The sequence below is a fragment of the Vigna umbellata genome, chromosome 5, assembly GCF_029865625.1.
Source record: "Vigna umbellata cultivar VRB3 chromosome 5, Vumbellata_1.0, whole genome shotgun sequence".
Classification (NCBI taxonomy): Eukaryota; Viridiplantae; Streptophyta; class Magnoliopsida; order Fabales; family Fabaceae; genus Vigna; species Vigna umbellata.
Genome location: NC_142169.1, coordinates 42,798,552 through 42,824,147, shown reverse-complemented (window position 1 = coordinate 42,824,147; position 25,596 = coordinate 42,798,552). Strand labels below are relative to the sequence as shown.

Sequence of the window (25,596 nt, the reverse complement as noted above, 5' to 3'; positions counted from 1 at the left end):
TCACAATTTAATTAACAGTCAATTCCACCTTTTTCTCCCCACTCGGTCTCCATTTTTTCGCGAAAATCTCCGAAGAAAACGGAAAAGCGCAGGGGCAAACTCGAAAATTCACCCAACAACTCAGGGCAATTTTCCTGGTCCCTTCACTTTTATTATTTCCTTTCCCTTTCGCCCCATTTTCTTTTGCTTTCTTTATTTTTTCACTTCCTTTTCTCACTATCAGCTACAGAGCCACCACACCACACTGAATTTTTTTATGCTTTTTTTTTTCAATCTCCACATTCTCTCTCTCTAGTAGCACTTGCTTTCTTTCTCTTCGCCGACTTCGCAATCAGATCACAGCTTCCTTTGAGATTCTGTCATTCCGATTTTCTGGAGCTTTCTCGGCTGAGTTTAATCGCCAGAATCATCGCAGTGCTCCGTTCTTCGCTCGATCGTGTAATTTCTCTTCGACCTAGAAGCTTCATCCGGTTCCGATCGTCGCCGGAGTTGCGCAGTGATCAGCCACTGGAGTTTTAGATGTTGTGATGCTTCCGGTGACGACGTTGTAGTAATTGTGCCCGTTGGAGGTTGATTATGATGGTGGAGGTTTCGAATTTGAGCTCGCGTGAGAAGTTGGAGGCGTTGGCGCGTGAGAATTCGGGGTTTAGTGAGGGTTTGGGAGGGTTCTTCGGTGAATGGAAGGGTTCGGGCACGAGAACGGGTAAGTTAGTGTGAGTTTGGTGTTGAGTTTGGGGAGTAGTTTCTTCTGAGCGGTGAATTTTTTGTTTCGAGTGATGTCACGGACTGATACGATGACGACGACTTCGGATCTTAATAGAACTGGTCCCGTGGAAAGAGACATTGAACAGGTAAATTGGTTAGTTCGTGACTACTGTATTCAAATTGAACTCTTCAACGTTTATTTATTGATATTAAATATTCAATAGAGTTTTAATTGGTTATTTTCTTTTAAAAATTATATAACTATTAGAAGGATTTTAATTTTGAGCTATTTATGCTTATTCAAATAGGTTTTTAAATGTAATAAATAAACGATAAATCATGAAGATGACGACGACTTTGTACTGTACTGGAAGTCAAGTTTGGTTGGTTCATTAATTTGTTTGAACTGCCAGGTAGGGGTGTGCCATCAGCTGAAGTCAATATTTTTGGGTTTCCTTTGACCCTTATGTCGTAATGGGTTCGATTCTGCACTGAATATACATGCGTTCTACACCATTATATTGAAATTCTTTGTAGTTTTGCTTATTTGTTTTATCTCTGTAACTGTTGGTACTGACATTCGGTTCACTAAGTGGAAATGTTGGGTGGCATTTGTATTTAGTAGTAATGCTTGGTAAAAGAGGGTGGTATGCTGTATGGTGCATGCTTGCAATCTTCTTTTATTTGGGAAAATGAATGAACATGTGGTGGAATCAGAAATCTGGTGCTTTGTTGATCTTAAAACTTTAACATTCTTGATACTTGTTAGTTCGAAAAGGGCATTTCACTCATTGCTTGACTGGACTTTTATTCTTTAAGGCAGCTGCAATTGTGCTGGAAAGGAGTGAGCTGTAGCTCCCTCACCCCCAAAAACTTTTTGCAGTACCCTATTGCAGCTCCAAATATCTTCCATTCCAGCTGATTTGCTACACAGTGATAAATTTGTATTTTACCCAAACTTAAACTCAAATGGATGAACCAAATCCGGTCTCTCATGAACCAGTGAACTAATTTTAGAGTTTGTTCAAAGCGTCTCAAATATTGAGCACTCTTAAACAAACTTGTTGTCACACCAGAGTACCCTTCACAATTCACAGAATATTAGGAAATATTTGCTTTACCATGACTGATCATTATGCCTCACACCGAGCCAGTTCTTTTTTTGAAGCAATTCTTCCACCAGCCTCTGTTTCTCATGGAAGTGCAAGAGCTTCTTCTGGATCAGTATTTTTATTTGGTTATATAAAATGTTAAATTGAGAGAAAGGGAGAATATTTTTTTATTATAAATGGTGTATTTTGCCGGGTTATTTTTCTGTCAATCTGAAAAACGGCTAGAACTTGTTTTACAACAATTAAGGTGATGTACGTCTACCTTTGTGAAATGCCGCCACCAGGTGGGAGTCTTGTCCACTAGGCTGCCCTTATTAACATATAAACTAAGTTGCCCTTTTTATACATATAACACATAATGAGAAGAAAAATGGGCTGCGAGTCTTTGATATCTTGAATTACATCTTTTGCATTTCATAGTTTGCTTCTACAGAACAAGAAGGAAATGACTTTGTTATAAAAAAAAATGTTTATTTATTTTTTATTTTACTGACAAATTTTATACCTATTTGGATATTTGTTTTGGTTTGATTTTACAAATGTTCAAAATTTTTCATTGCAGCTGTTGTTAGGATTCAAACTGTTTGTTCATTATTTTTAAGGTATAAACATTAAAAAAATTTAGGATTATAATTTGGTGTCCTTTATTGCTATGCATTCATATGTTTGATCATGTGACTAACATTAGTAAAGGGCAGTAGAGGGATTTTGGTTGTATCAACATTGCTCAAATGGAAAGGAGGGTAAGGGGACATGGTAGACAATCATTGGATACTTTTAGGGTGTCTACAACAGGACAGCAAAGGACACATCTCTGGTATTTTCTTATGGAAACTATGAGAAATAGAGAAGATTGGGAGAGAATATCCCTTGTGTGTGTTGTATACACATAGGGTAATTTATTTATATTGTAAGATATGGGCCAATGCCCTTAATACATAATAGACTAAGCCCAAATAACAGAAACACACATCTTAACATCTAACACTCCCCCTCAAGCTAGAGCATATAAATCATATGTTCCAAGCTTGTTACAAAGATAATCAATTCTAGGTCCTCGTAAGGACTTAGTGAATATGTCTGCCAACTGGTTGCTTGAGTTAACAAACTCAGTCTTGATATCTCCGGATATGATTTTTTCTCGAATGAAATGACAATCAACTTCAATGTGTTTGGTTCTCTCATGGAAGACAGGGTTAGAGCTAATATGGAGAGCAGCTTGATTATCACATATAAGTATCATGTGAGTGACATCTCCAAATTTCAATTCACTAAGCAATTGTTTAAGCCACACAAGCTCGCAAGTAGCTGATGCCATAACTCTATATTCTGCTTCTGCACTAGACCTTGCCACAACACTTTGCTTCTTACTTTTCCAAGATATCAGGTTGCTACCAATAGAGACACAATATCCAGAAGTAGACCTCCTATCAGAAGGGGAACCAGCCCAATCAGCATCTGAATAACAAACAATTTTTGTATCGTTGTTAGGGCCATATAGCAAACCTTTTCCAGGTGATCTTTTAATATACTTCAGTATGCGAACAACTGCATCCCAATGGTCTTCAAATGGGGAGTTTAGAAATTGACTCACCACACTAACTGCGAAAGAAATGTCAGGACGCGTAACAGTAAGATAGTTTAATTTACCAACTAGTCTTCTGTACTATTCAGGATCTGAGAAAGGCTCCCCTGATTTGGTAGGAGTTTGATGTTAGGGTCCATAGGTGTCTCAACAGATTTACAGTTCATTAACCCTGTTTCCTCCAAGATGTCTAACGCATACTTCCTCTGAGATATGACAATACCATCATTGGATTGTGCTACTTCAATACCCAAAAAGTACCGGAGTTTGCCAAGATCTTTGGTTTGAAAATGATGACAAAGGTGTTGTTTCATCTGAGAGATGCCAAGATAGTCGCTTCCTGTGAGAACAATATCATCAACATACACTATTAAGTAGATACATCCAGCACTCGAGTGGCGATAGAACACTGAATGATCCGCTTCACTGCGAGACATACCAAATTGTTGAACAACACAACTGAATTTACCAAACCAAGCCCGAGGAGACTGTTTTAGGCCATATAAGGATTTGCGAAGACGACATACCAATCCAGATGACTCCCCCTGAGCAACAAAGCCAGGCGGTTGCTCCATATAAATTTCTTCATGCAAATCACCATTGAGGAAAGCATTTTTGACATCAAGTTGGTAAAGAGGCCATTGGCGAAGAGCGGCCATGGCAATGAAGAGGCGAATAGAGGTCATTTTTGCCACTGGAGAAAAAGTATCACCATAATCCAAACCAAAAATCTGTGTGTAGCCTTTGGCAACCAGTCGAGCTTTCAGACGATCAATCGTGCCATCAGGACCAACCTTGATAGCATACACCCACCTGCAACCAACAACAGACTTTCCAGATGGTAATTGGACCAGCTCCCAAGTTCCACTTTCCTGTAAAGCACTTAATTCATCCATCATAGCTTGACGCCAACCAGGATGAGTTAAGGCATCACTCACAGATTTGGGAATTGACACAGAAGAAATGGATGAGAGACAAGTATAAAAAGATGGAGATAATCTGTTGTAATTAAGAACAGTATAATGGGGTGAAGGGTTACGGGTAGAGCGTATACCTTTACGGAGGGCAATAGGCAAGTCAGACTCAGTTGCTGGAGCCGGAGGAGACACATGAGGCGGCACCGGAAGTGAGTCATGAGGGAGACGATTACGGCGACTATAAACCTGAAGGGGTGGAGGTGAAGGATGATCCTGTGGTGAAGGAGAGTCTAAAGAAGGAGAAGACAAAATGGGTGGAGCATCACCAGGAGGATCACATATAAGAGGAATATCAACAGTAACAGGGAGAGGTACAGAACTAGAAGATAGATGTGAAAAGTAAAAAGAAGACTCATCAAAAGTGACATCAGCAGAGATAAAATGACGATTGAGGGAAGGGGAAAAACACTTATAGCCCTTTTGTGACCGTGGAAATCCTAAGAAGACACATTTGTGAGACCTAGGAGATAACTTATCAAGACCAGGACTAAAATCATGAACAAAACATGTAGACCCAAAAACTCGAAGAGGTAATGGATGCAGAGGGTCTTGAGGAAATAAGATAGAATGAGGGATTTTGTTATCTAGGACGGAAGATGGCATGCGGTTGATAAGATAACATGCTGTGAGAACTGCATCACCCCAAAAACGGGAGGGTACTTGACCATGAATAAGAAGTGTACGAGTTGTTTCAATAAGGTGTCTATTCTTGCGCTCAGCCACCCCATTTTGTTGAGGGGTATAAGCACATGAGGTTTGGTGAAGAATGCCATGAGAAGCCATAAACTGTTTAAGCGGTTGAGAAAGGTATTCACGGCCATTATCACTACGTAAATTTCGAATAGAAACCCCAAATTGTGTTTTTATTTCATTGAAAAAAGATTGAAAAATAGAAAACAACTCAGAACGATTCTTCATTAAAAACAACCAAGTACATCTGGAATAGTCATCAATAAAGGTAACAAAATACTGAAAACCTAAAATGGACTTAACACGACTAGGTCCCCAAATGTCAGAATGAACCAATGAAAAAGGAGACGACGCCCGTTGTGAGACACTACGAGGAAAGGAACTACGAATATGCTTCCCTAACTGACAAGACTCACACGACAAACTTGATAATGTGGACAACCTCGGGACAAGTTGTTGTAGTTTGGCAAGACTGGGATGACCGAACTGAGCATGAAGAAGGGATGGTGACTCCATGACAACGCCAACATGTGGAGAAGGGCGGAGATGATAAAGGCCATGAGACTCACATCCTGTGCCAATCATGTGTTTCGAACTCCGGTCCTGCAACCAAACAGAATCTTTAGTAAATGAAATAACACAATTGAGAGTACGAGTTAAACGACTAATGGACAATAAGTTGAAGGGAGACCCAGGGACATAAAGTACATGATCAATGGATATGGATGGAAAAATATTAACAGTACCAATACCATGAGATGAGACTCTAGACCCATCAGCCATTGTTACTGAGGGTAAATTATTCGGACATGACAAGGAAGAAAACAAGGACTTGTTACCAGTAATATGATCGGTGGCGCCTGAGTCAAGGACCCAAGGTCCAAGGGAGTGAGTTAGACCAACAAAAGGTGTACCTGTACGTGCAACAGATGCAGATGTAGTGGAACCAGAGTGCTGATGATCCTCATACCATTTGAGAAATTCGTTAAAGATTGCAGGTTTGTCTACGATATTAGATGAAGTAGGATGGTCTGCAGACGGTGATCGGGGAGGTGGATCAGAATTTGCCATTGCTACAGGTCGAGGAGGACGTCCATGGAGAGCATAACATCTATCAATTTTGTGGCCTAACTTGCCACAATGGTCACATTTTGGACGTCCTTTACTTGGCTTGCGAGACCGACTTCGATCATCACGTTGAGCAGCCATAACAGAGGAATCATCAGTATGAGGGGATGTCTCAGTGACTGGTTTGCTCGGTATACGCAAAAGAGCAGAACAAGTAGAAGTAAAGTTGGGTATGACAGGAGAACCCAAAATCTGATCACGGACATGAGAAACATCATCAGAGAGTCCGTATAATGCCAACAACATGAAGAACTTTGATCGCTGTTCCAATTCTTCAGCAGGAGTGGAAGCAGGAGGTAATATATCATTAAAGTCATGAAGAAGGGCATGAATTTTACCCAAATATTCTGCCATAGGACCAGGATTGCGCGGACCAATAACAGTTAATAGGTCCTGACAAACACCATAAAGACGCTGAGTGTCATTGGTGTATAACAACTTCGCTTGTGCCCATACTTCTGAACATGTTTCATAGGATCGAAACATTTGTTTCAGTGAGGAGTGAATGGTGGACTTTATAACAATGCACAACTGAGCATCAATTTTCATCCAGCGGGAAGTGTCATCTATGGGAGCAGTAGTCACATTTTGAGTAAGATGATCTAAGTACCCTTGACTCTTCAACCAAAGTTTGATGTCGGACGCCCATGTTGCATAATTTGTGCCATCTAACTTGTCAATGGACAAGTGTACATTCACATAATTGGTATATATTGAAGGATCAGAAGATGAGCCACCAATAGAGGTGTTTGTAGACGAGGAAGACGCCATAGGGAAGGAGAAACCCTAAAATATTGTAAGATATGGGCCAATGCCCTTAATACATAATAGACTAAGCCCAAATAACAGAAACACACATCTTAACATCTAACAGAAACCATCTTGTCACTAAAATTATTCACCTTCAGGCCATGTATCAGTTTTTTTGCCTCTTTGGCTATTTAACCAAAAAAGGGGTTGGTCTTACTGATAAATAGGACAATTCTACCTTTCCATATTGAATAAAGTAAAAGTAGGTAATTTTTTGTGTGTATATTTATTATTTACACAGTGAGATAGAGCACTTGGCCAGTAAACAGATTCTAAATTCAAAGTATTTTAATTATTTATGCTAAGAATTGGAGAGAAAGATGGTGGGCAATCTATTGAGGAAAAGTTGGTAGAATTCTGTTTATGATGTTTTGAACATGTGAGAAGAGGACTAATAGAGGCTCCTATCAAAAGTGTTGATTAGATGGAGGATAACCTAATAACTAAAAGCACAGATAGGCCAACAAACATTGATTCTAAATGAAATCATTAAAGAAGGATGTAGAATTGTTGAATAATTTGTTTTGTACACAGCAAAATGACATCATTTGATTTATGTTATTGAAAACCTGTATAGTGGTAAAAGGCTTTGGTCATTGTATCTGACTATCTCTATTATTTATGTTTTGATGAGCTTATAATGTAGTGGAGAAAGTTGATTTTAAAAATTATTAAAGGATCTATTGCTCTTTTAATATTGATAGAGTGATATTGAGGTTGTACGTTGTCAAGAGTGAGAGCAAGTTCATCTTCTTAAAACTTTGCTCTATGCTTGTAGAGAAGATACTTATCGAGAAATTAGGTTAAGAATGAAAAATCTCTGCAAATTGATGATCCAAAGATATTTTTATAAAATTCTAGCTGCTCCATTTTGGTGACTAAACTTTTTAGAGATTGTCTAACTAGTAAGGGGTGTCGGATAATGATCTCGTTCTTGTAACATATTTTAAGAAATTTTTTCAATTATCATGTAAGTTGATGTGCATTCAGCTTATTCTTGTGTGTCGTGGGATTTAATATTCAGGCAGGACATTTTGTGCTTGCCAAATGTGCTGAGTATACTGACTGAGGTTCTTTATGGTCTTAACTACAGGCTATTACTGCTTTAAAAAAGGGGGCTTACTTGCTCAAGTATGGAAGAAGAGGGAAGCCCAAGTTTTGTCCTTTTCGACTTTCCAATGTGAGTTTTGTGCCTGTTTTTAATACTTGTGAAAGTGTATGTCTCTCTTTAATTCTGAAGATATATGTTTGCCAGTACATTGTCCCTGTATTATTTTCAAAGACAAACATAGAGCCTCAGTCTGTTCTTTCTTTTAGTTATGTATTTTTATTATTTTACTCTATAACTAGTTATAACAAATTTTCTTGAAAAGGTTGAACTAGGGAGAAATATAGCAGCCGATCTTGACGTTGATAGATGAACACTGTTAGTAATCTTTTGAAGAGGGCTAAATATTTATTCATAAAATAAATTATATTGTGAGAAAGAAGATTTCAGAAGTGCATGCTCAAAGTTTCAAATAATTACTGAAAGAACTATTGATGACTTAACTACAGTTAGATAGCATAGAGATTAAGTTTCTAAACTGTTTTAAGCATCATTATGAAATTTTTGGAAATCACAGTTGTTATGCTTGATTACAAAGTTTTAAGCATCTATTTGACCATGTTGAAAACATGATAATGCTTTTATTAAACTCAGGGAAACCTTGATTAGTTTAAGTTGAAAATACGACTGATTTTATTATTCAGAAATCATAAAAAATGCATTCTCATATCTTTTATTTGTAACAATCTAATTCTTCTAAAAAGGGAAATAGGGAAACTAGGTAAACAAAATAAAATAGAAGATTATATATCTATTTTCTCTAATTAGGAAGATTCTAATGATATCTTCTCTAATTACAACACTCCCCCTCAAGTTGGTAAATGAATATCAATCATTCCCAACTTGCCTACAAGATCTTGAAATCTACCCGGAGGAAACCCTTTTGTAAAAATATCTGCTATTTGAAGTTCTGAAGGAACATGAGTTGTAATCACAAAGCCTCTGTCAAGATTATCTTTGATGAAATGTCTGTCAATCTCAATGTGTTTGGTTCTGTCATGCTGTACTGGATTATGGGCTATGCTCATGGCAGACTTATTGTCACAATGTAGTTGCACTGGGTTCTCCAATTTGACTTTAAGATCATCCAAAATAATTTTCATCCAGAGTCCTTCACACATTCCTTGAGCAAGAGCTCGAAATTCAACTTCTGCCCTAGAATGAGATACTCTATCTTGCTTTTTGCTTCTCCATGTTACCAGACTATCTCCAAGAAACACACAATACCCAGAAGTAGATTTTCTGTCAGTAATAGAACTTTCATAGTCAGCATCAGTATATATCTTCATAGTCAATGTGTCTTCCCTTTTGAATAATATCCCCTTTCCTGAACTTGACTTCAAGTATTGGAGAATTTTGTCAACTGCTTGCATGTGTCTTTCTCTTGGATCATGCATAAATTGGCTCACAACACTAACTGCATAAGCAATGTCTGGTCTTGTGTGTGATAGATAAATCAATTTTCCTACCAATCTCTAATATTGTGTGTGATAGATAAATTGTCTTTCTTCACTTCCAATTCTGTGATCTCCTTGGCTTTGTCTGTATCTCAAGGAAACCATTGCTTTTGTAAATCTTCCAAACCATGCTCTTGGAGATTGCTTAAGCCCATACAATGCTTTCTTAAGGAGGCATACCTTGTTTCTTTCATTTTTCACTTCAAAGCCTGGGGAATCTCCATGTATACTTCCTCTTCTAGATTTCCATGAAGAAAGGCATTCTTCACATCCAGCTAGTGTAAGTCCCATCCAAAATGAGCAGCCAAAGCGAGAATAACTCGAACTGTATTCATCTTTGCCACTGAGGAAAATGTCTCCTCATAGTCAATCCCATATGTTTGGGTATATCCTTTTGCCATCAATCTAGCTTTATATCTTTCTATTGTCCCATCTGCCCCGCTACCAGTGTTCCCTTCCTTCCTCATTGAACCCACACTCTCAGAAACTCCTGATCTTCCCTGGGTATTTCGATTTGGTTCGGACCGCGTCACAGTTCCCCCTCCTCCTGTCGAACGCCCCCAAGATGATTGATCCTTGATTGCAGTCCAACTACCCGCCTTCACACCGCATTGCGCCTCTTCCACGTCCCTTGCTATCCTCATGGCTGCCATTAATTCTTGAGGATCATGAGGCCTCACTTGGCACCTGAGATCCTCCTGTAATCCCGCAAGAAAATCTTACACATATTCTTCCACTGTACCAGTCTATTTTATTGTAGCTAGCCGTTCGAAAATGCCGCCCCTATTCCTGCCTCTGAACCTTATGACCATCGCTTCTTTCAGGCCTTCCCAAGAACGGTTCCTGACTTTGTCCTTCCAGAACTTGAACCAATATTCGGCGCTACCCTCCATGCTGATATACACTAGTTCCACCTTCTTCGGTTCTGTCACTCCTTGGATTTCAAAGAACTTCTCGGCCCAATTTGTCCAGTTCAGCGGATCGAGCCCTTCAAAAACGGGTAAATCCACTCTCCTCCTCCAACTGGGTTACCCTTCATTATGTTCGCCCTCTCTCTGGCCTTCCACTTCCTCTCGCCTGTCCCTCCGGTTCTCATTGACAAACCCTCGGCTTCCGTTCGAATTTCCCTCCAACTGTCTGGTTCGTCCTCCCAAGATCTTCATCACTTCTTGTAAATCTTTGCGCATCGCCGCCGAGTCTTGGCGCATTGCCGCCGAGTCTTGGCGCATCGCCACCGAGTCTTGGCGCATCGCCACCGTTTCCGCCTTCAACCCATCTGTTAGGATATTTATCCTATTTTATCATCATTATATTGTGTCAAGGGTTACCCTATTTATCATGATTATATTTTGTCAAGGGTTACCCTATTTATCATGATTATATTATGTCTAAGGTTACCCTATTTATCATGATTATATTATATCTAGGGCTACCCTATTTATCATGTACTTTTTTATCAATTTATTCTTATAAATAGAAAATTATGAGAGGGATCAATCAAGCCCTCTAGAATTGTTTTACAGTCTAATTCTCAAGTTGGTTTCAGAGCAGGTTGTTTGAGTCTCTTTCTACTCTGTCTCTTTCTACTCCGTCTTTGTTGCCGTCGGTGGCCAGCTTTTCTGAAATACCTCGATGAGGAGTCCCGCTCTCCTAATAATATTAGATATTTCCAATGCCTTTTATAGGTGTTTCCCACCGTTGTCTGCCACCGTTGTCTGCCACCGTCCACTGCCTCAGTATAGTTCGACGACCAGTGGATTTGGATCGCCTCCTTGAGCGACGACCAATCCCGCCGGTGTCGAGGGCTAGTTCTCATCCAGGAACCGCCATGCGCGCCACATCTGTCCGACGTCCCTCGCCGTCGTCACGTTTTCTTTGGCAAAGTTAGGGGTTTTGTCGCCTCAAGGAGCGTGACCCATCCTTGGTGGTCGTTGCCTTATTCTCCTCCACACACACCGTCACGAACGACTTCTCTCCGATCAGCTTCCGGCGTGTGTTTGTCGCAAGTCACCTTCCCAATGTCAGAATCATATCGTGCCACTACCGTTCGTCTCGCTAGACCAAAAGAAAAAAAAAATTCTTTGTTTCAGCATTGTTCCTTAGCCTCTTTCATAATGTGTGTTTAGCTTTGCATATTATAGCAGTTGTGTTGTTCCTGATGGCTTGTGTCATTTATTTACAAGTCTCCAAGGAGAGTCAGTGCTATTAGCTGGTTAACACCAAGGAATTTCAACACCAAAGTCATAGGTTAAAGGTTCCTCATGGCATGAGGGGAGTCTATTTCTGGCAAGATTCAGAATTTTAGTCAAACAATTTCACCAGTCCCTTATCAGATCTGTTTTTGGATGCTTTGATGAATAAAGGAGACCATTATGATCTTCCACCTTCACGATTTGTCTCGGCGTGTCGTCATTTCCGTATAACGCCCCAATTGTCCCTCCATTTCAACTTTCTTGCCCAATTGGATCCGGCAAGTCGGACCAATTGTTAGGTTTCTGTGTATGAAACCTAACTAAAACAAACACTCACACTCTAACAAACACAAATTCAAACAGTAAAAGAATGGTTTTTGTATTCAATTCACAAAGATACATGTACAATCAAGAATACGGGAGCCTAATCCCCCTCCACAGGACAAATGATCCTGTCTATACCCAAAGAATACTCAACAACCCCTAAACAAAGTACCAAACTCTATTTTATACAATTCCTAACTCCCCGCCTCTCTTAACTGTTAAAACAGTTAGGACATTAACTCTTTCTTCTCCTCTCATAAACTCTCCACTCCGTAACAAATATAGTCTTCATCAAAATAGTATTCATAGTAGAAAATGGAGAAGAACTTCCTCTCAGCCAGAGACTGATTGGATCTGGGTTAGACACCCTTTATCCAAATATTATAAAATGGAAGCTTTACCTTACCAAAGGGCATATCTATTAAATTTGGAGTTAAGTATACTATTACCTTATTGACTGTATTTAGATCTTCTGTATTGATAGAAACAGAGTAAAATGATTTGTTGCTTAGAATGAAAAGTTCAAAGACAGTGAACTTCTGTTACAGAATATTTGTTTGTAAGGGCAGGGAAACACTGCATAACTGACATCTGTCAGTTGTAACCAACAAACAGCCAATAACCAACAGCTGTTAGATGTAACTACCTAGCAGAAAAAGAAAATCGCGATATACATAATCAGAGAAAAGTATAACTCTAACATGGTGCATGCTGTGATTATGGGAGACATTTAAAGAATCTACTTGCTGACGATTCATTGCTTGTAGTATCATGCTTGTTTTGTCATCGCTCTGATATTGCTTATTGTTGATTTTGCATCACCTTCAATATATATTTGTTTATGTTAGATAAGTCAAACCATTCACATGGTTTTGCCAAACAATTGAGATAATTGAGTCATGATGACATACATGGTATCATAGTTTAGACTTTGTGGCCAACTGGTCAGGACTTCTATCCTTGAACTCCTATTCCTCTGACTGTTGAATTTCAGAATACAATAGGTGGGCTTGTGAGAACTGAATCTTCTAGAATAGGTAATTACCAAGATGAGCTATAGACTATGATTTTATGTCGGATTTTATCTTAAAATCAATTGGTGTCAAATAAAGTTCTTCAAAAGATATGTAAGCCACACTCCAAGAATTGGGGTAGGCAATATGGGACTTCCCAACATGTTTGAGCTTCTGCATCCACGTGGTTTGGAGTTTGATTCTCTGCACCCTCATTCTTCTATATAGAAGCTAAGTTTTAGTCTTTTAGCACAAGGTCTAGATTGGTTCGTACATCCTACAGGCTTTGAGCTTAAAGTGTTTTGGATGGGGCGTATTGGAGAGAGATGAAATTGTAATAAATAGTGAAGATAGTTTTAGGATATGTTAGATGTTAAGTTGTGTTTATGTTAATTGGGCTTAGCCCATTCTGTATTTAGGGTTTAACCCTTATCTTACATTATAAATAAACTACCCTATGTGTATGCTAAACACATAAGGGAGATTTCTCCTAATCTTCTTCACTATATTCAATATGGTATCTAGAGCAGAGGAATAGTTCCCGCCAACTCCACGATCTCCTGTACCCGTCGCCGTTGCCGGAGTTCCAGAATCGATCGACGACCACACCATCGGACAAACAGACCACCCACGGGCCGCCGCAACAGTCACCGCTGCCGCCGCTTCCTGCCGCGCGTGCCGGCGCGTCGCCGGAGAGTTTCGCCGTCGATCAGAACCGCCGTGATCGCCTCCTCGCCCTCTTTCTGGATCTGTGGTTGTTGCGTCAATCGGAGCACTTTGGATTTTTTTTAGGGTTTCTCCCTCTCCATGGCTGCCCAACTTGATGATCGAAGTCGGTCTCGCCAACCAGGTAAAGGACGTCCAAAATGTGACCACTGTTGCAAGCTAGGCCACAAAATTGATAGATGTTATGCACTTCATGGACGTCCTCCTCGACCTATAGCAATGGCTAATTCTGATCCACCCCGATCACCGTCTGTAGGCCATCCTACTTCATCAAATACCATAAATAACCCTTTACTCTTTGAGGAATTTCTCAGATGGTATGAGGACCGTCAGCACTCTAGTTCCACTACATCTGCTTCTGTTATACGCACAGGTACTCCTTTTGTCGGTCTGACTTACTCTCTCGGATCTTGGGTCCTTGACTCAGGCGCCACCGATCATATCACTGGTAACAAGTCCTTGTTTTCTTCCTTGTCATGTCCGATTAATTTACCCTCGGTAACGATGGCTGATGGGTCTAGAGTCTCATCTCATGGTATTGGTACTGTTCATATTTTTCCGTCCATATCCATTGATAATGTACTTTATGTCCCTGGGTCTCCTTTTAACTTATTGTCCGTAAGTCGTCTAACTCGTTCCCTTAATTGTGTTATTTCATTTACCAAAGATTCTGTTTGGTTGCAGGACCGGAGTTCGAAACACATGATTGGCACAGGATGTGAGTCTCATGGCCTATATCATCTCAGCCCTTCTCCACATGCTGGCGTAATCATGGAGTCACCATCCCTTCTTCATGCTCAGTTAGGTCATCCCAGTCTTGCCAAACTACAACAACTTGTTCTGAGTCTGTCCAAATTATCAAGTTTGTCGTGTGAGTCTTGTCAGTTAGGTAAACATACTCGCAGTTCCTTTCCTCGTAGTGTTTCACAACGAGCGTCATCCCCCTTTTCATTGGTTTATTCTGATATTTGGGGACCTAGTCGTGTTAAGTCAACTTTAGGATTTCAGTATTTTGTTACCTTTATTGATGACTATTCCAAATGTACTTGCTCTTCATATTAGCTCTAACCCTGTCTTCCATGAGAGAACCAAGCACATTGAAGTTGATTGTCATTTTATTAGAGAAAAAATCATATCCGGAGATATCAAGACTGAGTTCGTTAACTCAAGCAACCAGTTGGCAGACATATTCACCAAGTCCTTACGAGGACCTAGAATTGACTATCTTTGTAACAAGCTTGGAACATATGATTTATATGTTCTAGCTTGAGGGGGAGTGTTAGATGTTAAGTTGTGTGTTTCTGTTAATTGGGCTTAGCCCATTCTGTATTTAGGGTTTAACCCTTATCTTACATTATAAATAAACTACCCTATGTGTATGCTAAACACATAAGGGAGATTTCTCCTAATCTTCTTCACTATATTCAATAGGATACATAAATATCACATTGACTGTTTATATATTTTTTCTTTAAGAAAAGGAAAGTAGGAAATATGTATCTATGATACGATATGATAATTTGTTTATCTATCCTAAAAACACCTTTAATGTTTTACTACATAAATTATTCATGTGTCTACACACGACGCCTTAAGTTTTGGGGATTGTTGACTTTTGACCGTTTCCATCTTATGCAGTTTTTTCCCCTTCCAATTATTGTTATGTTTTCAAAAGTTGAAAGTATTTGACTTGTCTGTTGCTTTCAGGATGAATCTGTTTTGATATGGTTCTCTGGGAAAGAAGAGAAGCGCCTTAAACTGACTAATGTTTCTAGGATTATATCTGGACAACGCACAGTAAGTATTTCACATTGATAAGGAAATCACTGATACTGTTTTGCTGCTACAGATTTAGCCAACAATGTCATTTCTTATTTTTATAAATAGTTGTTATAAGATAGTTGCGTAATTCATATAATTAATGAAGCTTGCATTTTATGTATGTAGTATTGTTATCTCACAATTTGTTCATGGCCAATATATAGATGAGATGTCATTCACTATCCATCTTCTACTTAGAAACATGCGAGGGAGGTTTCTTGTTATTCTTAATCTTTTCCTTTACATACCTATTTATGGAAGTTTTTGGATCTTGTTTCCCTTTAGGAGAAGCGTCAGATTTATTATGATTTACTGTTGGTTAATTTATTGTGGTAGTGAACTTTCTCTCTCGCATGCTATCGTTTACGTAGTTTCTTTCAGCAACTATTATTCTGTTTCTTTCCAGGAATTGATATATATGCCGATGTACTTTTCTGCTGTCTTTTTTAGTAACTTGTCATTTATGTAGAATGCACTACACAGTCATGTTGTATTGGTGAGCATGATCATGAGTTTCTTCAATAATCACAAATATATTCAGAGTTTATTCTTGAGTATGAGCATCTGCACTGAATTCATCAGAAGTGATAAGGTTCTCTTGTCTATGTCTGTTGTGACTAACTAAACATAACCCTATTTTTTCAGCCAATCTTTCAAAGATATCCACGGCCTGAGAAGGAATACCAGTCGTTTTCTCTCATTTACAATGATAGATCGTTAGACTTGGTATAAATTTCTATATTCATCTCCCCTTCCCCCTCTTCTTCAAATATGATCCATAGATGCAGCTTGGTAATTTGATTAACTTGGTATTAATGAATTTAATCAATTACTACCTACTGTCAACCACAAATTTGTTAAACGGGTGGTGGGCAGTGGCAGAATGTGTGGTAGATTCATGATTAACCTTGGATAAATTATTTGTTTAGTTAAATTTATGTTGGTTAATCAAATATCGTATGGTCACAAAATAAATAAGAACTTTTCCCAAGCTATATTGTGGGTCATTTTAGGGGTTGTCCTTTGTCTGCTGCTTTGATTGCATAAATATAATTTATATTATGAGTATTACTAAGGTATTTTGTTTCTAGAACTGTGTAATTTTGTGATCAATTCTTTTCTTCTAGATTTGTAAGGATAAAGATGAAGCTGAGGTTTGGTTCAGTGGATTGAAAGCTTTAATTTCACGCAGTCATCACCGGAAGTGGAAACCTGAGTCAAGAAGTGATGGTATTCCATCTGAAACTAATAGTCCTCGAACATACACTAGAAGAAGTTCTCCACTGAATTCTCCATTTGGTAGTAGTGAAAGCTTGCCAAAGGTATTACTATATTATGTTTCCTTTATTTTTTCCCTGTTTGGTTGCATTTCAGTTACAATGTTTCTTAGGATTGTTTCATTTTCCACATTCAGGACAGTGGGGATCATCTTCGGCTTCATAGCCCATATGAAAGCCCCCCAAAGAATGGTTTGGATAAAGCATTTTCTGATGTGATTTATTATCCTATTCCTCCAATGGGTTTCTTCCCTCCAGATTCTGTGAGTGGTTCACTCCACTCCGTGTCATCCGGAGGATCAGATAGCATGCATGGTCAAATGAAGACAATGCCTGTGGATGCTTTTAGAGTTAGTCTATCAAGTGCAGTTAGCTCATCTAGCCAAGGTTCTGGTCATGATGATGGTGATGCCTTGGGGGATGTTTTCATTTGGGGGGAAGGCACAGGTGATGCTGTACTAGGTGGTGGGTCTCACCAAGTTGGGAGTGATTTTGGTGTGAAAATGGATTCTCTGTTGCCGAAAGCCTTGGAATCTGCAGTAGTTCTTGATGTACAGAATATTGCCTGTGGTGGGAAACATGCGGCCTTAGTTACCAAACAAGGTGAAATTTTTTCCTGGGGAGAAGAATCAGGAGGAAGGCTTGGCCATGGAGTTGATTCGGATGTTCCTCATCCAAAGCTTATTGAATCTCTAAGTAATACAAATATTGAACTTGTAGCTTGTGGAGAGTATCATACATGTGCTGTGACACTTTCTGGTGATCTTTATACATGGGGTGATGGTACTTCCAATTATGGTCTTCTAGGGCATGGAAATCAGGTGAGCCACTGGGTCCCAAAAAGGGTAAATGGCCATTTGGAGGGAATACATGTTTCATCTATTTCTTGTGGTCCATGGCACACTGCTGTTGTAACCTCTGCTGGGCAATTATTTACTTTTGGTGATGGGACATTTGGTGTTCTGGGTCATGGAGACAGAAAAAGTGTTTCCTTGCCTAGAGAAATAGAGTCCTTGAAGGGTCTTCGTACTGTTCAGGCTGCTTGTGGTGTTTGGCATACTGCCGCTGTTGTGGAGGTCATGGTTGGAAATTCAAGTTCCAGCAACTGCTCTTCAGGGAAGCTGTTTACTTGGGGTGATGGAGACAAAGGTCGACTTGGGCATGGTGACAAGGAATCAAAACTTGTTCCAACCTGTGTTGTAGCTCTTGTTGAACCTAATTTTTGTCAAGTGTCATGTGGTCATAGTATGACTGTTGCACTTTCTCGATCAGGCCATGTCTATACAATGGGCAGTTGTGTCTATGGCCAGTTAGGAAATACTCAAGCAGATGGGAAGCTACCAACCCGTGTAGAAGGAAAGCTGTCAAAGAGTTTTGTGGAAGAGATAGCTTGTGGTGCATATCATGTAGCGGTTCTAACTTCAAGGACTGAGGTTTTCACGTGGGGGAAAGGTGCTAATGGTCGTTTAGGCCATGGGGATACTAATGACAGAAGCACCCCAACATTGGTAGAAGCTCTGAAAGACAAGCAAGTAAAAAGTATTGCTTGTGGTACAAATTTCACGGCAGCCATATGCCTGCATAAGTGGGTATGTGGTGTTGACCAGTCTATGTGTTCAGGCTGCCGCCTGCCATTCAATTTCAAAAGGAAACGCCACAATTGTTATAACTGTGGACTTGTTTTTTGTCATTCATGCAGTAGTAAGAAATCTGTCAAGGCTTCAATGGCACCAAACCCCAACAAACCTTATCGTGTCTGTGATAATTGTTTTAATAAAATAAGAAAAACAACCGAAACTGATTCTTCATCTCAGTCCTCTATGAGCAGAAGAGGAAGTGTTAATCAGGGTTCACTTGAGTTTATTGGTAAGGATGACAAATTGGATTCCAGATCTCATAATCAACTTGCTAGGTTTTCTTCAATAGAATCCTTGAAACAAGTGGACAGCAGATCTTCGAAGAAAAACAAAAAGTTGGAATTTAACAGTAGCCGTGTCTCACCTGCTCCAAATAGTGGTTCACAGTGGGGAGCAATGAATATTTCAAAATCTTTTAATCCTGTTTTTGGATCATCGAAGAAGTTTTTTTCAGCTTCTGTTCCTGGATCTAGGATTGTTTCCCGGGCAACATCCCCAATATCTAGACGGCCTAGTCCACCACGTTCAACTACTCCAACCCCAACAGTAGGGGGACTTTCATCCCCAAAGATAGTTGTGGATGATGCTAAGAGAATCAATGATAACCTCAGTCAGGAGGTTATTAAATTAAGATCGCAGGTATTTTGACTTGTGCTTTCCTTGATAGATGGTATTCCCTTGCTTAAATATCATTTTAGTAGAATCTTAATCTAAAAAATCTCACATGTCATTTAGTCTCTCTGTTGTATTCAAACGAGGTCTTTCTTTTTAATGATATTATTTTAATGTGGATTGGGTCTGAATAAATTACCCCAGCTACCACGGGGAGAAAGAAAAATAAGCAAGAAAGGAGTTTATACCTATTGCTATAAGGCTTTGATTGTTTATAACTAAATTCATGTTTAATTGGAAGTAGCCACATCATTTGCTGTATTATATTATCTGCTAATGGTAGAGTTGTATATTAATTCACCGGCCAGAAAATATTAATGCAGAGAAGTAATATTGTCATGTTTTGAATTTTTAGTTATCATTACATCAGAGCATGTGCATGCAACTGTTTCAGAGATGGTGATGATAGCTGAGCTATCTCATCAACTGTACAAGATGTAGTTGGCTATAAGTTCATTAAGTTGGGTTCATGAGCCGAGTCTAAGTTGAAAATTGAAATTTTGACTTTCTCTATTCAATGAGCTGAGCTTGAACTTTTATTTGGCTCTGATACAAGTCCATCAGTATTAGGCCAAGGAGACCGACCTTGGATGTAGAAGAAATGAAATAGGAAGAAGAAAATTAAATAGACTAGGCCAGGACAGGACACACATGGCCTGTCTGGAGGAAACTTCTCTGTAGATACTTTTACAACACAAAAGTAAGAAGGGAAAATGTTACGGTATAAGGTAGGGGGTAATAATAAAGTTTGGAAAGTATATGAGAAGGAGAAAGAAGGTAGGAGGGAAGTGAGGCCGAATGGTATTGACCGTAAAGGCCGAACGGTGGAAGGCGTGGAGAGGTCTAGCCGAACGGTGGAAGGTGGTGAAGAGCTGGAGTCAAACGGTAGGAGACAGGGGGAAGCAAGCCGAACGGAGGAAGGCAAGGAGCGACCAGGCCGAATGGTGGAAGGCGAGGAGCGACCAAGCCGAACAATGGAAGGCAGGGAGCGAGCAGGCCGAACGGTGGAAGGCAGATATGCCGAACGGTAGATGGTAGGGAGCGAGCAAGCCGAATGGTGAACAAAGGAGAGCGACCAGGCCGAACGGTGGGAAGCAGCGAAGGACCTGAGTCGAACGGTTGAAGAGCTACCATCCTAACTGTCACAACTATTAGGATGGGCGGGAACTAATTACAGTAAAGGGAGCTATATTTGAGGAGAATATTCAGTATAAGATAATTAGAGTAAATAAATATATATTCCAAGGAAATATACAATATAAGATATTTATAATTAATGATATATGCTAGGGAAATATACGGGGGAATATTTACATTAAATATAGGGATATTTATATTGAATATAGATATATTCTAGGGATATATTTAGTATGAGATGAGCGAGAAACAATTAGTATAAATAAAGCTAGAGTCTAGGGTTAAGGGTATGCTTTTGATTATTGAGTCTTATTGACAAGCGGCTATGCGTCTTGTGAGGGAGGTTATGCTCCCAATTATTGTTTACTTTTGTTTATTCAGATATTTTCATCAATAAAAGAAATTCTTTAGTTCAATTCCATTCTTTCATTATTATTTTGCTTAGTTTGAGTGTGTGAGAGGTTCTTCTGGTTAAGTTTTGTACTTAGGTACGTAACAATTGGTCCGACTTGTCGAATCGATAGAGCGGAGGGAGAGGCCTGTCGGATCCTAATAGAGAGGAGTGAAAGACATCATGGAGGGAAGAATGAATGCAATTGAAGGGAAATTGGAGAGCATGGGGCAGAGACTGGAGAACATGGAGCTGTCCATAAGGAGGTTGAAGGCGGAGTTGGGTGGATTACACCATGAAGTGCAACCCAGCTGGAAGAAAAGGTTAGAGTTACCCATATTTGACGGGGTTGATCCGTTGAATTGGATCAGTAGAGCTGATAATTTTTTTGAACTACAAGGGGTGTCAGAGGAAGAGAAGGTGTGCCTAGCCTACATCAGTATGGAGGAAAAGGCACTGGTTCAGATTTTGGAAGGGGAAAGCTAAGGATCGTTCTTGGGAAGGTTTAAAGGAAGCGATGGTGATCCGATTCGTAGAAAGAAACACGGGGTCAATCTTCGAAAGACTGGCGGCCAGTAAACAGTCGGGGAACGTGGAAGAATACGTCCAAGCTCCAAACGGGAAGGGACTGCTGGAACCGAACGATAGTAGACTGTTGGATCCCAACGTGAGAGAACGGGTGGAACCTAAGGAGAAAGGACTTACCGAATCGAACGGGAGAGAACGATCGGAACCGAACGTGGGAAAACTGCTGGAACCGAACCAGCTAGTACTGGGAGAAAGAATGACGACTTTGGAAGGAAGGGCAGATGGAAGAATCAATGCACTGGAGAGAACAATGAATTCTGTGAGGAGGTGGGCCAGCGGAAAGAACAGGGGTTTTGCAGTTTTTGATACACCGGCAGAAGGGAGAGAGCGACGTGAAGTACTGAAAGACATCGAAGACCAATTCCTCAAGGCGGTGACCAGAATGCTGGACGGAGAATGGAAGACATTGGAGGAGATTTTACCACCACCCAAACCTCCAGACCTCAATTGGAGGGCAACAGCCAGTGAGTACTCTTCATATGATAAAACGATGATGAAGAGAAGCCAGGAGATAAAGTTTCACAATTCCAACCTTGAGGACAAGGTTGTTTTGCAGCAGGGTGTAATGTTACGGTATAAGGTAGGGGGTAATAATAAGGTTTGGAAAGTATATAAGAAGGAGAAAGAAGGTAGGAGGGAAGTGAAGCCGAACGATATTGACTGTAAAGGCCAAACGGTAGCCGAACGGTGGAAGGTGTCGAGAGGTCTAGCCGAACGTGGAAGGTGGTGAAGAGCTGGAGCCGAACAGTAGGAGGCAGGGGGAAGCAAGCCGAACGGAGGAAGGCGAGGAGCGACCAGGCCGAACGATGAAAGGCAGATATCGAGCAGGCCGAATGGTGGAAGACAAATATCGAGCAAGCCGAACGGTGGAAGGCAGGGAGTGAGTAGGCCGAACGGTTGAAGAGCTACCATCCTAACTATCACATTTGTTAGGATGGGCAGGAACTAATTACAGGAAAGGGAGCTATATTTGAGGAGAATATTCAGTATAAGATAATTAGAGTAAATAAATATATATTCCAGGGAAATATACAATATAAGATATTTATAATGAATGATATATGCTAGGGAAATATACAGGGGAATATTTACATTAAATATAGGGATATTTATATTAAATATAGATATATTCTAGGGAGATATTTAGTATGAGATGAGCGGGAAACAATTAGTATAAATAAAGCCAGAGTCTAGGGTTAAGGGTATGTTTTTGATTATTGAGTCTTGTTGACAAGAGGCTATGTGTTCTGTGAGGGAGGTTATGCTCCCAAGTAATTGAAGGAGGTTATGCGCTCAATTATTGTTTACTTTTGTTTATTCAGATATTTCCATCAATAAAAGAAATTCTTTAATTCAATTCCATTCTTTCATTATTATTTTGCTTACTTTGAGTGTGTGAGAGGTTATTCTGGTTAAGTTTCGTACTCAGGTATGTAACAGAAAATGAGTTAACAATTAGCTTATGGAGAAGCTAAAATTAGCTTATACATGAATTAAAAATCAGATTTTGGAGAAACTACTACGAAATAGCGTCTACTATTTAGTTTATGCGTAAACTAATTCTAACTTATGGGGAAGTTCGATTCATTTTACTTATTTTTCTCTTCTATCAGTGTTTAGGAAATTTGGAAGAGGTTTCTCAAAAACAGGCCCATAATATGGACTGTTATGTTTTTGTTTTGGTTGGGATGAACTGATAGTGGAGAGGTAGTTATATAGGAGGAGTAAGACTAGAAGGCTATTTTTCCCTCTATTGTTCCATTCAGATCGGCAATAGCTCTGGGTAGGGAGTCAGTTAACCATCTCATTTATACCCCAGAAGATGTTTAACTCACTTTCATTTGTTGAAGAGTTTACCTCTATTCATTTATTTTCCAAACCACAATATGATGAAATCTCCTGTTCATTTATTTGCAGTGAGCCTGATGAATTTTTTTGTCTCCCTTCAGGTGGAAAACCTGACTCGAAAAGCCCAGCTTCAAGAAGTGGAGTTGGAAAGAACAACTAAACAGTTGAAAGAAGCAATAGCAATTGCAAGTGAAGAAACTGCCAAATGCAAAGCAGCAAAGGAAGTGATCAAGTCACTTACTGCCCAGGTAGAAACTCTACCCCACGAGCCACTTTTAAAAACTATATTCTTACTACAACATCTACAAGCTCTCACATACTCAGCAAATTATGGAGGACCCAAAAATATTCATTTTCATATTGGGTTTGCACAAAGATAGAGAGGATTGGTAACATTTTTATTTTTGCTTTTTCATTTAAAATAAGCTAACTATATCTAGAGAAACGTTATCAAGTACATTCTATCCCTAGTGATGCTTTCTTTCGATATTTTATTAGACCTGGTCTAGCTGAGCAGGATGAGGCTTGTAAATGAAAAAATAAGCCATTGCCGCCGTAAATGCTATTTGTTGTCTTGTCTGTAATAGAGCTTTATTCGAGGCAAGTAGTTATGAGCCTTGGTCTATAAATTATAACTAGCTTTTGTTTATCATAAACAATATTGAGAAAATTTACATTCAAATTCAAATCTTGCTTGGAGGCCAAGTAGTGTACATATTAAATGGAGGACCAGCCTCTGGAAAACATCCCTAAATGACAAGAATGAGGAAAATCTCACAGAACAGAAGCAATGCATTGATTTTAATAACTTTACCAAAGCTTAATATATCCTAATAAAACTTAGGGAAGCATGAATAAGTTACAGTTGGGCTCAATTCAACTAAAAGCTAAACTGGTGGATTTAAAATTTTAAATTTTAACTTATGCCTTGTGGATATATACTGGATGTATCAGGACTTGTCTTACATGTCTGTTTCTTGCACTGAATAGTTGAAGGACATGGCCGAGAGGTTGCCTGTAGGAGTGTCTAGGACTGTCAGATCACCACCCTCTCTTGCTTCCTTTGGCCCAATTCCTGGTTTCCATGACCTTAACAATGCTCCCTTTGATCGATTGAATATTCAAGCAACAAGCCCAGAATCAGACTCAACTGGATCCAATAACCAGTTACTTTCAAATGGATCAAGCACCATCATCAACAGGAGTGCAGGTCACATAAAACATAGTCAGTCAGATGCTACTAGCACAGGTCACAACAAACATGGTCAATTAGATGCAGGTAGTAGAAATGGAAGCAAAACAAAGGATAATGAGACTGAATGGGTTGAGCAAGATGAACCTGGTGTATATATTACTCTCACCTCCCTACCAGGAGGTGTAATAGATCTTAAAAGAGTTCGCTTCAGGTATAGAATGCTCTATTTACTATATTTGCATATTTTTTGGTCAACATACAAAACACTTCACCTCCAAATTTGGTAATGCTAGGAATGCACTTTCTAATGCCTCTTTTCCATAACATTTTCTATTTTTAGTTGGAATTCATGTGGGTCTCACCATTGTAGAAATAGAACTACTAGTGGAACCTACATGAATGTCAACCAATTATGATGGAAAGAGTGCGTAACGTATTGGCATCTCATGTTATAGGGTGTAAGCTTTGACAGGCAGTTTCCTACCTAAATGCTTTATCCCATTTTTGGTTTGTGACGAGAAAAAAAGGCTTTGCTAGCTATTCAGATAACTCTGTTGCATTTCAAATTTTAGTCATATCATATATAACTTGGGTTTAACCTTGCAATGGTAAATGCAGTCGGAAACGGTTTAGTGAGAAACAAGCAGAACAATGGTGGGCCGAGAATCGTGGAAGAGTGTATGAGCAGTACAATGTGCGCACGATTGACAAATCGACAATAGGTGTTGGGAGTGAGGACCTGCCTCATTCATGATAAAGCAAGAATACGCCATTAATTACATACATCTGGCTGCGATCCAATATAAAGCATCATTAGGAGAAGTAGGGATTTGATTGTGGTTTTGAAATTCCACGTCTTTAACTTTTTTCTTTTCTAATTTGATTACACTTTCCATTTTTTTTCCCGTATATGTAGATTATCAGGGGGTTGAGGGAGAAATGTAAATTCGTAGTAGCTTGTTGGCTCTTGTTTAAAGTAGCTGCGATGTAAATTTCATAATTTTTTCTCTTACACCGGTTATACCTTCAGCCGTGGGATATAGATCGCTTTAACTAGTTGATTTATATAGCCTCTGCCAAATGCTCTCTTTTTCCCACTCCAGTATTTCCAAGCATTACGTTAAGACTCTCATTTGACTACCAATATTGTTTGCTATGTAACCATTATTTCCTTATCATAACATCCAAAATTGGTGAGCTACT

General features: G+C 39.4%; 1 protein-coding gene across 1 annotated transcript; it reads left to right on the top strand.

The window, feature by feature from the left end:
* LOC124828152 (PH, RCC1 and FYVE domains-containing protein 1-like) lies at positions 1-25,462 on the top strand. Its single transcript, XM_088116821.1, has 9 exons — positions 1-851; positions 8,101-8,187; positions 15,535-15,624; positions 16,294-16,374; positions 16,776-16,970; positions 17,063-19,201; positions 23,300-23,446; positions 24,189-24,604; positions 25,012-25,462. Exons 1-9 carry the CDS (start codon positions 777-779, stop codon positions 25,145-25,147), a joined length of 3,366 nt encoding a protein of 1,121 aa, XP_087972947.1. The 5' UTR covers positions 1-776; the 3' UTR covers positions 25,148-25,462.
* The last annotated feature ends 134 nt before the right edge of the window (positions 25,463-25,596 follow it).